Source organism: Belonocnema kinseyi, chromosome 6, assembly GCF_010883055.1.
Source record: "Belonocnema kinseyi isolate 2016_QV_RU_SX_M_011 chromosome 6, B_treatae_v1, whole genome shotgun sequence".
In the NCBI taxonomy this organism is placed as follows: Eukaryota; Metazoa; Arthropoda; class Insecta; order Hymenoptera; family Cynipidae; genus Belonocnema; species Belonocnema kinseyi.
Window position 1 is genome coordinate 4,838,521 of NC_046662.1, and position 17,051 is coordinate 4,855,571.

Here is a 17,051-nt window from a genome sequence, read left to right on the forward strand (position 1 = left end):
TAATTAATTAATCAGAAATAATCGTTTCCCGCGAATTTTACGATTACCTGCCACTTTAACATGAACGAGCGAACACAGGATATTTTTCCATTGGGCTTATACTAAGTAGGAATGTATGCGGATATAATATGAATTTTTACCGCATAGATTGAATAGAAATAACTATTTTTGAGCCTGTATATCAGTGGACAATATTCATGATTTCGTGCATTTTACAATTATCTGTCACATTAACATGAACGCGTGAACACAGGACATTTTTTTATTGGGTTTATACTAAGTGGGTATATATGTGGATGCAATATGTATTTCTTGTTATTTAAAATAAAAAAATTCAACTTTTGAAAAAGCAATACAAGACATAATATTTAATTTAACGGCAAAATTGTTAGCTTCAAATTCATAAGAAATTAGCTTCTTCTAAAAATGACATTAAAAGTAACAAATTAAATTTATGGAAAAACGACTTGAGCGAAGCACAATATACATGATGAGAGTGTATTCATTAAGGCTGTAAGAGCTTTAACAAAAAAGAATTCACAATGACAAACTGAAAGATCTCCAAATTTTTTGTTCCAAAGCTGTAAAATGTTTTTTCTATTATCCTTGATTTAAATTTTAAGACTACATAAAAATTTCCATTATTTTTGCAATATCTTCTTTAAAAATTGAAAAAAATGACTGCAGCCTGGCTGGTTTTATATAGAATGCTGATAGCTTTCAATATATTTAAGAGAACAAATTTTAACGTGAAACAATCAGATTTTCCACGCTATTTTATAGCGATCATACGAATAAAAATAGTTGTTGGTAATTAAAATTAATTAAATGGGTAAATTGGTATAATGTTTTTTATTCGAAATAAAACATAATTTCTGGTCCGGGTCTTGCACACCTCCTACTGCTAGTTTATTTGATATTGATGAGAATTTATGGCTTCGCATGAGCCGTTTTTATAAACATAAATATAACTTAACGAGCATTATTCAGCAAAACATGGTGGGGCAAGATCTGCAAAATGGTTAAAAAAGACGTCAAGATACCACTTGTTAGAATAACATTTCCGCGTACATGTTAGCTATTTAATACCTGTTCATAAAACTACATTCTATTCCACGTAAGTGATTCTATTGTCATAATTCCAGACAAATTTTTAAAATAAGAAATTTCGAGGATAATGTGAAGCGTACCAGTGAATGTGCCGAATCAAAGTGTCTTTTCTTTTCAATTATTACGATATTTACAAAAATAAATGCAAACCTATGTTTAATAAATCTGAATTAATCAATTAGAAGTAAAGAGCTGGAAAGCAAAAAGTCAGATTCATTTGGTTTTTATTAAACCAATTCTCCAGTTTTTCAATTTTAAAACGAATTTTAAAGAAAATAGTTCAATTTTAAACCTATTTGCTTAATTTCAACAGAAAATTATGAATATTCAACTGAAATAGTTGAATTTTCAACAACCATAAAATTTATTTTTAGTAAAAAAAATAAATTGTCAAAAAAACTGAAATAATTCAATTTTAAGTTAGAAAGATTAATGTTGAACCAAAATGATGAATTTTTAACTTAAATGATAAATCTTTAACTGGAATTATGAAATTTTTGTCACCTAACCAATGAGATTGATTTCCACCTAAAATTATGAAATACTCAAATAGAATAATAGTCAAATAGTTTCAATTTGAACCAAAGTAATGAATTTTTAGTTAAAATAATGAATCTTCAACCAATCAAATTATTTTTAACAAAAGAGTTAAAAACCAAAAAACTAATATACAATCAAAGAAATGAATTTTTAATCGAAAATACAAAAGTGGAATTTTCCGTTAAAAAATGAATTTTTAATCATATAAAATTAATTTCCAATGAAATATTTAAATTTTCAACCATGCAGATTAATTTTTAACCAAATAATTGTATTTCCAACCTAAAATATTAATTTCCTACAAAAGAAAACAAAGTTTCAACAGAATACATGAATGTTCAACTAAAAAAGATAAATACTCAATAAAAAAAAGAAGAATTTTCAATAAAATAATTTAATTTCCAATCAAAGAAATGAATTTTCAACTCAAAAGATGAAGTTTCAAATTACTTTTATACTTCAAAAGTCGAATTTTCAATAAGATAATTGAATTTTTAATCAAGAAAAATTTTTCATCGAAGAAAGAAAAAGTTCAATCAAAATGTAGAATTTCCAAGCCAAAAATACGAATTTTCCTTAAAAAACATTTGCATTTTCAATAAAAATATTTATGTCTTACGAAAAAGGATGACTTAACTAAAATGGTCAAATGTTCAACAAAAGCTGAAAAATGAAAAATTTCAGTTAAAACAATTAATATTTAATTTCAAACAAAGCGACGAAGTTTCGATTAAAAAAATGAACAGTGAACAAATAAGTGTCATAGTTGACACTTCTTCCAACATATATTTAATTTTTCCATGAAAAATGGTTTAATCAAATCAAACACAAGAGTATTTTTAACAAATTAGTTGAAACCTTCATCAAAACAGACTAATTTTCAATTCAAACATAAAAATTTCCTGCTAACTGAAACGGTGAAACTGAAATGATTAAAGTAATAACAATAAGTTCGCCTTCAGTTTGTTATTAAAAAGTTCATGAGCCTGTAAGGTTTTCCGTGACTTTCTCTGAACTGTTGGGTCAAAATAATAATATAAAAATCATACAAAAAGTTTAATTCTTAACAAATTATTCAGAATTTTATAAACAAACAAGAGTTTTCATCAAAATATAAACAAATTTCAATCATGCAGTTGAGATTTCAACTAAAAAAGATGAATTTTCAGGCAAAACTTGAACAGTTCAATTTTTAGTTAAAAAAATTATTTCTCAACAAAAAAACAAATTTCGACAAAACTGGCTAATTTTCAACCTAACAGGTGAAGTTTCAACTGAACTTTTTAGAAAGTATTTAAACTTTCAAGCAAGTAGTGAAATTTTTATTTAAGAAAGATGAGAAGCATTTGAATTTTAAATCACGAACAGTTGAAGTAAAAAAAAAACGAATTTTCAACCGTCATTAAATAATGAAAAAAAGGATTAACCAAAAAGAGAAAAATGTCTACCAGGAGAGGTGAATTTTGAAATCCAAGGAACAAATTTTTAACAAAAGTGCTGAATTTTCTAAAAATAGTTTAATGCATATTCTTGTTTTCTCATAACATTAATAAATTGTACATTTAAAACTAATTTATGCTGAGTTTCTTGCTTTATTGCTTTATTTCGTTTGCTACATTAATAAAATATCTAGAAGATAAATATGCTACCTTTTTAAGGGCATGTGACACAGCTAAATACCTATATTACCGACCTCACTTTTTCAGTTCACTGAATATTTTTTTGAACCTAAGAACTTTTTTTGTAAATAAAATATCAAGCTGAAACTTTGGAAAATGTATTTGAGTACAATAAAGTACGTTTAGGTACTGCATTTTAGTAGGAACTTCATTGAAAATTATTTCATTTTTTTTCTGAACCTCGATATTTTTTGAACGTTCGAACTTTTTTTATACATAAAAAATATCGGTCTCAAACTTTGAAAAATGCGACAGCCGAAAGAAAACTACGTTTAAGTACAAAGCTTGATAATAAAAGATGTAAAAAAAATTTTCAACTATCAATTCCATCGGCATCAGCCGGTAACGTTGTACACGAAAATACGAACCCTGGCGGCCACTAGACGAGGCTCTAGAGGGTTCGTATTTTCGTGTACAACTTTACCGGCTGATGCCGATGGAATTGATAGTTAAAACATATATATTTTTACATCTTTTATTCTTAAAATTTCTACTTAAACGTAGTATTCTTTCGGCTCTTGCATTTCTCAAAGTTTGAGACCGATATTTTATGTATAAAAAAATTTCGAACGTTCAAAAAATGTCGAGGTTCAGAAAAAAGATAAAATAATTTTCAGTGAAGTTCCTACCAAAACGCAGGACCGAAACGTACTTTATTGTACTCTTATACATTTTCCAAAGTTTCAGCTCGATATTTTATTTACAAAAAAAGTTCTTAGGTTCAAAAAAAGATTCAGTGAAGTGATAAAGTGAGGTCGGTAATATAGGTATTTAGCTGTGTCACATGCCCTTAATAGCAGTTGATACTTCCTCGTATGGTCTTTCGGGTACAGTTCCCTCAGGTTTTCCCCCGCAAAAATAAAAATGTTTCAAAACTCAATTTAAGGATGCTATAAAATATCATAACGGACGTCCCCAGACTATTTTTTGAAGGAAATACCCCAAAAAATGTAATCCACTAAATACAAATTTTATGTATGTTAACTATTTTGAGGTTAGGATCGTTTTTCAGCTCTCTGTCGTTCCGATAATGTAGGTCTCTGTCTTACCGATTCTGTCGATAGCACTCAAGATTAATTATGGGAGAGAATTGTAACACACATAACCTCGCAATAGACACACACACACACAAATTTATTTAAATCAAATTTTTTTTAATTAACCCACAAAAAAAGTATGCGGGGACGTCCGTTAGCATGTTTTCTATCATTTGCTAGATTCTGAAGAAAAAATCTTTATTATTCTGGGGAAAAAACCGGGGGAACCTAAAACTGATAAAATCGATAATTTTCGAAGTATCTCATGGCCTTCATACTCCAGCATGAAAATCTTCAAGCCAGTGAAGGTAGAGTTTTCGGACTGTTAAGAACTCTTTCTGAATTTTACAATGCTATTATATTTAACTTCTATTTTATCATAATAAAACACACTATCAAAACTTATAAATTGTTCGTACACATTTTGTCCTTTAAAAATCGGACGCGGTGGGGATTAGAACTAATATCTATTCTATGACTAACGCAACTTATCCCAAACATAGATATAACCAAGTAGTTGCATTTTGGGTTTTGCCCAGTGAGGTTCGAAATACTGTTTACAATTAGTTACGATCGATACATTAATTTATTGCAGAATTCTGATTAATTGAGAAAAACTCTGGGGCACTTAGATAATATTTAATATAATCATAAATATGTGAGAAACTCCAGAAGGTTTCTCCATTCCGTGGTTGCGCCAGGTTCAATTGATCAAATTCGTTTAGATTTGTTTGGGTACGAAGCAATGATTGAAGCTATAGATTCTAAAATTTTTATGAAGTATTACAGGTATTTTAAGTAAATATTATTCCAATTCGACGACACTTAGGGAAAATTCCCTAAACAGAGGACAGGCTATGAAGCCTGAAATTGTAAACAGTATATCAAATTTGTTACATAAATCCAATGTTTTCAGGTCCTAGAATAATTTTAACGACGATGGCCCATTAATTCAGCTGTCCCAATCTTCAGCCGAAATAACAAGTATCTACTACACCAAACCCAATTCATGATCGAGCATCAAATTGATACACTTCCACGCTGATAACTGCAGAAAAGAAAAATGTCTCAATACGAATCACTAAGCGTTAAAAAAATCGATATTGACTTTCAAAAAGTAAAATGTACTTTTAGTCAATTCACAGGCTTCCGAAGACGGAAAAAACAAATTCTGCACGGCGTGAGTGGTTTATTCAAATCTGGAGAGTTAACAGCAGTTATGGGTCCATCTGGTTCTGGTAAAACAACACTGCTCAACACCTTGACAGGTTTCCAAAGAAACTTCGAAGGCAAGATCACCTACCGCACCGAAAGCGATGAGCTAAGTTGGCAAAGCTTCAAAAAGTATTCTCGATACATCCAACAAGAAGATGCCCTTCACGAATTTTTCACTGTCCAGGAAACAATGTCTTTTGCTGCAGAGCTCAAGATGGACAGCAATCTGGATCGCAGGGCGAAACAGAAAACGATGAATGAAATATTAAATTCTTTGGGTCTGATAAAGACCAAAGAGACATTTTGCGGTAATCTGAGTGGAGGGCAACGGAAGAGGTTCAGTATAGCTCTAGAGCTAATAAATAATCCTCTGGTGATTTTTTTGGATGAACCAATAACCGGATTGGATATAGTAGCAGCAATGCAATGCGCAAAAGCTTTAAAAAATTTAGCAAAGAAGAAGAGAACTATAGTATGTACTGTTCACCAGCCTAACAGTGCTGTATATGAATTGTTTGACCATGTTTATCTGATCGCTGAAGGTCGTTCTGTCTATCAAGGAGATCCTAAGCAGATAGTGAACTTTTTTGGCAACATTGGTCTCATCTGTCCAGAATATCACAATATTGCAGACTACGCGATGGAGGTGAGGTTGGAACTTCAATACTGAGCTACACGTTCAGCTGCTTTAAACACAGTAAAAAAACTGTTCAAAATGATACCGAAATTAATGTCATTTTGATATTCAATAAAAAGATACCGAATTCAAGAGCATTTTGATCGGCCGGAGTGAATGATCGACTTTTGAGATCATAATGATCTGATTTGGGATCATGTGTACAGTCAAAGCAAGATGGGTGACCTTCCTAGAGTACTTTAGCTCATGTATACAAGCTCTTTATGGTTTCTAATCGTGCAGTGTAATTAAAAAGTTTAAAACATAATGAAATCTGATATTAGAAACTATCACCTGTCAAGTGCAGTTGCCACTTACGTGCAGTTAGATACAATTTTTAGGTTATGTCGTTATGACACCGGCGCCAATAATTGTCGGCCATTTTGTTTAGTCTGACAAATGAACCAAAAAATGAGATCAAACTGATCCAAACGGAAAATCATTATGATCTCGAGAGTCAAATGATCGCTGGAGCAAAATGCTCTGCAACAAAATTGATCCTTTTTTTACTGTGAAGGCACAATCAGCATTTTCTGGAAAATAGTGTTTTTTTATTGAAGATAAAGACTAATTTTTTGCTTGAAACCGGAAACTAGAGTAGAAACGCCCAGGTTTCCCGAGGTCACTGCGGTCCGCTACAATATAGACTCTGCTCAGTGCTAATTAGTCCCTCTTCGTGTTAAACAAGATATATCAGAAAATTTTCTTTAATACCCGCATTTCTTTAATTGAGATTACAGAAAACAGTTTTCTGTTTTATCACTTCGAATGGCGAAATAAAGGTGATTAGGTGCTGTCCCGATGGATTCTTCAAATCAGCTAGTGATGAATGGAATAATCCAACATTGCATTTCGGAAGGTCCAGAGAAATGTATCCTTTCCAGCCTGGCGGCAGAACTTACTCCTCTTCATTTTAACCATTGCAGTGTGAAGACGGTTTTCTACAACCGCGATTGCAAAAATTCTCCTCATACGTATAATTTCCTTACTAACCATGCGCTTAAAACGAAGAGAGGCTAGTTAGGACTTAGCAGATTCAATATTGTAGCAAGCCGTAGTGACTACGGAAAGCCCACTGTAAACCAACATTTAGAAGCACTCTTGACGAAAATACAAAGAGAAGGGAAATGAGTGAAGTTAACATTTTTATTTTAGGCAGTATTAGAAAAACAATTCAAATAATATTAAGTATTTGATGACCTTTTTTTAACAGGTGATGTCTAATGATTATGGAAACTTCAACAAAAAACTGGCAGCTGCACAAGACTCTTCTTGGAGGAAAACGGATGTGGAGATTATAGATGAAGGAGAAGAAGAAGAAATGAAAACTTTCAGTGTAAATTCGCCTTCTGAACTGAAAAAGGCTGCGATTATTTCCAAACGTTACCTTACAAGGTATTACAAAGACTGGTTTGGAACGTTACTTAAGTTTATAATTTATACAATCGCACCCATATTTATAGGACTGACATATTTTGACGCTGGTACAGATGCTTTCAAAGTCAAAAGTAATGTTGGAATGATGGTATTTGTAGTACTGGTTCTCTTTTATTGTAGCCTAATGCCCGCGACTTTAAAATTTCCCCTTGAACTTGACATTATCAGGAAAGAGCACCTAAACGGCTGGTACAAGATTAGGACCTATTATGTCTCTTTTCTCATAATTCATTTACTTGTACAGGCTTCCCTCATTATCTATTTTGTAGGTATTGTGTATCTTATGACTAGTCAGCCACTAGAATGGTATAGGTTTTTCATGTTTGAAATTATGATAGTTCTGATTTGCTTCATTGGAGAAGGTATAGGTCTAATTTATGGTACTATGCTTTCGCCGCTTGCTGGAACTTTTGCAGGAATCGTAGTTGGTGTAATAAATCTTCCCTTTTGTGGTTATTTAATATTATTTCCTCACATGAGTCGGTTTATGTACAATTTCAGTAAACTCATGTTCTCAGGGTATTGTATGGAAGGAGTACTTCATGCTATTTATGGTTTCAATCGTGAAAAGCTTGGCTGTCCTGGAGATCAAGATATCTGTTTTTATCGATATCCGAAAGTTCTACTAATAGGAGTTGGGCTTGAGAAAGAGCAAATAGTTTTAGACACTGTGGTTTTAACCGGTCATGCCGTCCTTTATTTCATTATTGCATATATTTGTCTGAAAATGAAGGTATCGTCGATTTAAGTTCCCGGGTTTTAGCTACCTTGTTGAAAATAATGTACTATTGTGTTTAAGATTCAGATTTAGCATTTAGTGTTTTTTATTTTGTTTTTTATACATTTAGGTATTCAATTTTTTCTCTATGAGAAAAATTGTAAATGGAACTCCCTGAGGTTTTATATTTTTAAAAATGTGAGAAAATGCTTGGAAACTTAAATTTTTATTTTGAGATATAAAGCAAGATGAATATGCGGACGTTCGTATGAAAAGGGCCTTTATAGCCGATTCTAGGTAAGGAGATTTTCACTTTTTATAATGTTAAGGTCAAAATTATTGTTTTGGGGTTTGAGTGCGGGCTGATACCGTATGAATCATTTCCAACTGTCCGCTGAATCATTTTCCAACTTACAGAGTAAAAAAAGTGTTGAAAATGATACTGAAATCAATATCATTTTGATATGCTACAAAAATGATACCGAATTCAAGAGCATTTTGATCGGCCGAAGAGAATGATCGACTTTTGAGAACATAATGATCTGATTCGGGATCATGTATGAACTCAAGCCAATATGGCTGACGATCTTACAATACTTTAGCTCATATTCAAGCTTTTTATGTTTCTGATCGTGCAGTGTAATTGAAAAGTTTAAAACATAATGAAATCTGATATTAGAAACTATCACCTGTCAAGTGCAGTTGTCACTTACGTGCAGTTAGATACAATTTTTAGGTTATGTCGTTACGACACCGGCGCCAATCATTGTCGGCCATTTTGTTTAGTCTGACAAATAAACCAAAAAATGAGATCAAACTGATCCAAATGGAAAATCATTATGATCTCGAGAGTCAAATGATCGCTGGAGCAAAATGCTCTGCAACAAAATTGTTCCTTTTTTTTTACTGTGTATGGGGTTCGTTTTAGGCTCAAAATTCAAGTAATTATACGGCTATATGTGTCTATACGTAATTCCACATCGGACATTAAAGCGATTTACATGCGGACGCCCACATATATTGTATCGCTCTGGAAAACGAAGCCACCTCCGCGGATATATGCGAGAGAATTGGAGAAATTTGCAAGAACACAAACTATTTTTAGAGAAATTTTAAAGCTATATGTTTTTACTTCTAAAAATTTATTCGCATATCCACCTTCGTCAATGTCTTCAACTTGAGATTAGAAATAGAAAATATTTGCGGATATATAATTTGTATGAAACTGTAGGCAATAATATGACGACAAATTATTGTATACACTATTTTTTATCATGTATATAGGTATACCTGCAAGGGTATACCTGAGAGATTAAGTAAATAAAAATCATAATAATAATTTAAAAAATAATAAATATTATATCATACCAATGATGATTTGAATCATCCTTGCGGGCTTTAATTGTTATACGTATTAATGTAGAAGTGGGGATATAAACTGGTTTTTGTTTATGGAGATAAAATGTTGAGCAAATTTGATAAATAAAAGTGTTTTAAATCATAGGAATTACTTTAATAAATAATCACGGTAGACCATGGTACGCAAAGACATCGACGCCGTACAATTCACGAAATTTTAGATATTTTCAACTAATAAAACTGCAAAAATAGTTTTTTCTGTCCCTTTATTCAGATAAAATATGCATTTTTAAACGCTTGTGCTGTTCAGAAATAGCCGTTTTTGAGTTTTTAACAATTATACAAGATATAATAAATTGTTCAATGGCAAAATTATTCGCCTAAAATTGATACATAAATTACTTTCAAAACAGTTTTTTTATAATAACTTAAATTTATGGGGAAATTACGTAAGCGAAGCGCGATACACATGCTGAGAATGTATTCGTTAAAGCTTTAAGGTCTTTAACAAAAAAGACTTTACAATTACAAAATAAAAGATCTCCAACATTTCTGTTCCAAGGTTATAAAGTGTTTATTTTATTGTCTGTTCTTTAAATTTTAAGAAAACATTAAAATTTGCGTATATATTTAAGGTTATTTCCTGGTCTTAAAAAATTCCCATATCTACTTAGCATGCGCTCTTTTTATAAACAGAAATATAACTGAACGAGTTTTCTTCAGAAGAACTTGGTGGGGAAAAACTTGCGAAATGGTTAAAAAAAGACGTGAAGATACCACTTGTGGGTATACTACATTCTATTCCACGTAAGTCATTCTATTATCATAAATTTTAAGAAATAGTACATTTCAAGGATAATGCTAAGTGTACCAATGAATGTGCCGAAACAAAGTGTTTTTTGTTTTCAATTAGAACGATATTTAAAAAAATAAATTAAGACTTGCTTTGAATAAATCTGAATTACTTAACTAAAAGTAAAGAGCTGAAAAGCAACAAGTCAGATTCAATTAGTTATTATTCAAACAGTTATTAGTGAAATAGTGTAGGCTCAGATTTTTAAATTAATTTAATTAATAAAATTTACCTAAAAATTAGTTGAACAGTCACTGAATTAATCAGTGACTTATACTTTTAATTAATAATTTTTAATAATTCGGATTTAAGAACTGATTTTTCAGATTATTTCATGTAGAAATTTAGTTGGGCCATACTGTCAAATTTTACAACAACAATAAATCATGAATTTTCGACTTAAAAAATCAATTTCTAACCAAAAAATGAATGGTTATATTATCAGTCACAAAAATAAATATTTAACCCAGGAAAAAACTGCGAACTGCCTCGTCGTCAATTATTTAAATAAACTTAATTGATTTAATTAAAGTAACTAATTATTGTTGACCTTCCAACTTCGCTCCCCATACTGTTGGTACCAGATAAAAATTGATTTATACTTGGTCGGGTACGAAACAATGATTAAAGCAAACGATTCTAAAGTTTTCATGAAGGAAGGTGTTTTAGGTGAATACTATCCAAACTATGGACATTTAGAGAAAATAATTCAGTAGGGGGCCAGCTATGAAGCCCGAAATTGCAAATAATTATTTTTAAAGATATTACAAGAAATGAATTCTTTTCAGGTTTATTTTCACCTTTATTTTACCATTCGCAGTGCTGACGAAGACAACTGTTTTCTACCATCTCAATTGCAGATCCATCAAACTTCCTTATCAGCCGTGCCTAACACGAAAAGATGCTACTTCGCAGAGTACATACTGATAGCCGGTCGCAGTGATCACGCAAAGCCTGGGCAACTCTACTCTAGTTGTTGGTTTCTAGCCATCCAAAAAAAACAATAATTCTTCTTTAAATCAACAAAGAGAACAACATTTTCCAGAAAGAGCTCTCTGTATCCTCTAATATAAATGCTTTTCATTATATGGTGAGAATATTCAATGACACAATCCATTCGTGCAGACGTAATTGGTCAAGCTAATTTGTGAATCAACATTTTACAAAAATTCTTGACGAAAATAAAAAAGTTAAGGAACTGAGTGAAGTTAACATTTTGATTTTAGGCATAATAAGGGCTGATTCCACCAGCTGTGATTAAATCCATGACCAGCTAATCATGATTATTTTTTGATCAGCGTTTTAATCGCGATTAACTTGTGGCGCGTTCCACCATGAATTTTTAACTTCTGGTTAGCCAACCGTATGCTCTGTTAGCAATAAGTCTAGTTTCTGCCAGTTTCTGTTGTAATGGTGATTCTGATTGGCTGATTTCGAACTTGTATTCGCGCGCAAAATATACCTCGACTGCTCACGAACGACGAGCAGCGACGTGTTTTTGTTTAGGCACATCGTTTCCAAATAAATTGACAGAAATTAGTTATCGATTGAAATTGAATATAAATTGTGTGAGTACAAGATATCGTTATAAATTCGATCAAAATTTCACACTATACTTGAACTTCAACTTTGAGGTTATGTTGATTGCCGTTAATCACGGATTAACTCGCTAAACAGCCACAAATGGCCGGTTAAGTTAATCGACGATTAGACTTCTTTAATCATGTTTTAAAAGTTGGTGGAACGCAATCTGCTGATTACACTAAGTTAATCCATGATTAAAATTTAATCATAGTAGATGGAATCGGCCCTAAGAACACAAATTCAAATAATTTCAAATAGTTAAAGTTGATTTCTTTAACAGGTGATGTCTAACGAACATGGAAACTTCAACAGATAACTTCCGGCTGCACAAGACTCTTCTTGGAGAAAGAAAGATGTGGAGATTATACGAGAAAAAAACCGAAAACATTCAAGTGTGAATTCGCCTTCGAAACTCAGAAAGGCAGTGATTATTTCCAAATACTGTCTTATAAGGTACTGCAAAGACAGATTTGGAACGTTACTTGTCTTTCCAATTTATTCAACCACAGCGATATTTGTTGTTAGTACCTTGCCAATTGAATTAGTCAAAAAGATGACTAATTTTTATTAGTCATTTCTCAGAACTACAAATTCATTAGTGAATTTCTCAACATAACAACTATCAAGTCGTTGACGCAGAAAAAGAGGATATTATTTTTCGACTCAGACCTTCAAGAATAGGAGAGAGCAGTGGATTTCAAAGAAGACACCGGCTATCATAGAAATTCACGAGAAGTACCTGCTTTTATAGCTACCCGAGTCTTACTTCTTATAATTGGGATTAATGAAGAGCGAATGCTTCTAGACACCGCTGTTTTTGTCGGTTATGCTATCGTTCTTTTCAACCTTGCATATGAGTTGGAAGCTTCTAATGTGTCCCCTAAGGGTTTACATTTTTCTTACACCTTCTCTATTCCTTTACACACCCTCCACACACTTACTTGGTGGTGGAAGGGGGACCTACAGTTTAAGGTGGTTTCCGAACCACCAAGAGCAACAGCCTTAAGTACTTAGAGAAAAACCTTTTTCTCTAGAGGTACCGGTCCCACGACTCTCCGGAGATCCTTGCTAGGCTAGTGTTCACCGCATGGGCCACCGAGACTCTTCCAGAGTGCGAGGCGGGAATCGAACCCGCAAGCCGAAGGAGTGGGTCCAAAGCCTACGCTTTAGCCCCCACGACCATCGTCCCACTTATTTCAACCTTGCATATGTTGTTCTGCAAATGAAGGTATCGTCGATTTAACTTCCCTTTTCTTGCAAAGAATGTGCTTATTCTGCTTCAGATTCAGTATTAACTTTTTTATTATCTCCTTTTTTATACATTTACATATATTTCGTTTTTTCTTTATGGGAAAAATTAGAAATAAAAATCTTTAAAGTTTTTTGTTTTAAAAATGTGAGAAAATGCTTGGAAACTTCAATTTGTAGTTTTAGATATCCAGTATAATAAATATTGTATCGTTCGATTCAGAGAAAAAGTTGCTTGAAACAAAACCATCGTCCCCTTGCCTGTTTTGTTTCGAACTACGTAAACTTCGTTTTCACACTAACGGAATTATTTGGCTGCCAGATTACGTGAAGATTGTCGCAAAAGGATAATATTTTCTGAAAAAAGTTTCTTTTTGTAACAAAAAAAATCCTCTCAACCTTAAATTTAAGAGGAACTTCCATTCGTGTCAAAAAGCATCCTTTCGACTCAAGAGGAAATTTCTCTGAGTGCTCTGAAAAACAAAGCGACCTTCTGGCTCTACTGATATACAGACATTAAATCTACAAACCTATTTGAGTTTCGAATTGGGAGTGTCTAACTCTTTTGATTTTCGACACTTGTTGTGACAGTTTGATTCTATTTGTAACCTTGAGATATAACCAGGAGTGCCACAGAATAATGTAGATTTAAAAAGTGACCAAAGTGACTAAAAGTGACTAATTCTCTTACTGCTTTTTGATTTTTTTTTCGGGAAAAGAAGAAAGAAAAATGATATTGGGGATTCTCAGAAAAACACAACTGAACTTTTATTTTTAGAAAATACAGGATTTAGTCAATGCACTTTCTAAGCTTATAATTTAAAATAATAGTATTTAAACCCATAAGAACTATGGGAAGAAAAATCGATGGGAAAAAAATTCGGAAGTCATTCTTAAAATGGACGGAAATATATTTTGCTTCTGGTTATTAGAAAGCAAAATCTATTCTTAAGTTGAAATAGTATTAGTACGAATACATATTTATTTTTACTTTGCAAAGCTGTGTGTAACTTCTATTACTTATTAAGTTCACAATTTCCCTAGATAATGGACAAAATAGCGCACAAGCCATGAAAACAAGATACTTAAATTTTAAATCAAATAATCAAATTTTTAACATAATGGTTGAATTTTCAACCTAAAAAGAAATAATTTTCACCAAAAAAGTGTCATAGTTCAAATAAAATTTTTTAAAAATAATTTAGTTTAACCTTTATCCAAGGACTTGAATTTTCAATTGAAAAATATTAATTTTCAACAAAATACTTAAACTTTCAACCAAAGAGATGAATTTTCATCTAAAAATACAAATTTAACCAAGTCTTTTAACAAAGTGATGCAACAAAATTTATGAAAAAAAGCAGTTAAATACTCAAGCAAAGAAGAAGAATTTTTAACCAGAAAGTTGCATTTTCAATGAAAAAATTTAACTTCTTCTAGAACAAATGAATTTTTAAATGAAAAAGAAATTTTTTCAGTAGAATAGTTGAATTTTCTGTTAAAAAAGATTTCAGTTGACTTTTTACGATTAAGATAAAAATTTAAAAGAATAAATACGTTTTTACACTGTAAGTTGAATTTTTAATCCAAAAAAGACAACATTTTAATCAAAAAGAATGACTTTAATCAAATTCTTGAATTCTCTAAAAATATGTATAGTTGCATTTTCATCCAAAAAAGATAAAAATTTCTCTTAAAATAACGAAACGAAAACAAAATTAATTTTCAATTTATAAGGCTGAATTTTTTCAATCAAAAAGCATACATTTTCAACAGAATAGTTTAATTATCTACAAGTAGTGTCATTTTATCTAAAAAAAATATGAAATGTATGCTAAAACCTATGATTCTTTAATAAAAAACGACAAACTTTTAAACAAAAAAATTCAATTATCAACCAAAAAATTACATTTTTATCCAAGAACGATGAAATTTCTCTTAAAACAGATACATTTTTAATTAGGAAAAAAACATTTAAACAAAATAGTTGAATTTTTATACCGAAAAGATTTCTCTTTTCAACACCAAAATATTACATTTAAACAAAAAGAATATTTTCTATGAAATAGTTCAATTTCCAAAAGACAAATTTTCAAAAAAGAGTTGAATTTTTAAACTGAACCGTTGCATTTTTATTCAAGAAATACGAAATTTCTTTTAAAACATAAGAATTTAAGAAAAACAGTTATATTTTCATCTAAAGCAGATTTCAGTTCACATTCTAAAAGCAAAATAAGATTTGTAAGCCATACTTTTTGACAAGATTGTTGAATATTCAACCAAAAAGTTACATTTTGCTTAGAGAAAAATGAACATTGTACTAAAACAGGTGATTTTTGAAATCAAAAATGCAAATTTTCAAAATAGAGTTGAATTTGCATCCAAAAAGATTTCAAATGACTCTTCACAACAATTATACGAATTTTAAACAAAAAGTGTATTCTTCCTATATTTATTTTACACAGTAAACTCCAGGAATAGGTTTAATTTTTAAATTGGATGAAAACACTGTAGCACGTTTATCTGACGAAAATATTTATATGAAATGTGATTTTTTGGTAATTCATGGAAATATTACAGGTAATTTATAGCATTTTACCATAAACTGTCCAAAATTCAATTTAAGAATGTCTATAAATTTCCGGAAATTTATGGAAATTTTCGATCATTTATGGTAATTTTACAGGTAAATTTGGCAACTTACCATAAATTGCCAAAAATTGAACTTTAAACATTTTGATAAAATTCCGAAAATTTATGCCATTTTTTGGTAATCTATGGTAATATTGCAGGTAATTTATGAAAACTGAAAATGAATTACCAACAAAATAGATTTAAAAAAACCCTATAAACGTGAAATTTCCGGAAATTTTTGGTTATTTGCGGTAAATTGATCAATTATATATGGCCACTTAAGTAGAGCAAAAAAGATCAATTTTGCACCAGAAAAGACTAATTTTTAATGCAAAAAGAAGCATTTTCTGCAATCTGACACGATGAAACTAAAATGATGAATATTCAACAACAAAATTCACGAAATAGTTGAATTTTAAACCCAAAACCTACATTTTCTACCAAGAAATACAATTTTTAAAAATGCATTAATTTTCAGCTAAAAAAGTTAAAAGTTCAACCAAAAAAGGAATTGTTAAATTTTGAGTTAAAGAAATAAATTTTCAACCATATAAGAAAATGTTCAAAGAAATAGTAACATTAATAACCGAACGGACGAATTATTTACGAACAAGATCAATTTTCTACAGAAACAGATTATTTTAATTTCTAATTAAAACATTAATTTTGAAATACAAAAAAATTAAACAAAACAGTTAAACTTTGAAAAAAACACCTTTAAATAAAGTTAAAATTATTTCTTGAAAAAATATCCTACCCCATCTTCACTCCATTGGGAATCGAACCACAAAACTTCTGATTTCCGGTCAGGTGCTTTTCCAATTAAGGGCATGTGACACAGCTAAATACCTATATTACGGACCACAGTTTTTCAGTTCACTGAATATTTTTTTGAACCTAAGAACTTTTTTTGTAAATAAAATATCGAGCTGAAACTTTGGGAAATGTATTAGAGTAAAAT

General features: G+C 30.9%; 2 protein-coding genes across 3 annotated transcripts in view; one reads left to right on the top strand and one right to left on the bottom strand.

The window, feature by feature from the left end:
* The window catches only part of LOC117174377 (vacuolar protein sorting-associated protein 13D), a 277,354-nt gene that overhangs the window by 166,093 nt on the left and 94,210 nt on the right, over positions 1–17,051 (bottom strand). The window lies entirely within an intron of this gene.
* LOC117174379 (ATP-binding cassette sub-family G member 1-like) lies at positions 1,062–9,861 on the top strand. Its single transcript, XM_033363458.1, has 3 exons — positions 1,062–1,117; positions 5,283–6,227; positions 7,471–9,861. Exons 2-3 carry the CDS (start codon positions 5,430–5,432, stop codon positions 8,440–8,442), a joined length of 1,770 nt encoding a protein of 589 aa, XP_033219349.1. The 5' UTR covers positions 1,062–1,117; positions 5,283–5,429; the 3' UTR covers positions 8,443–9,861.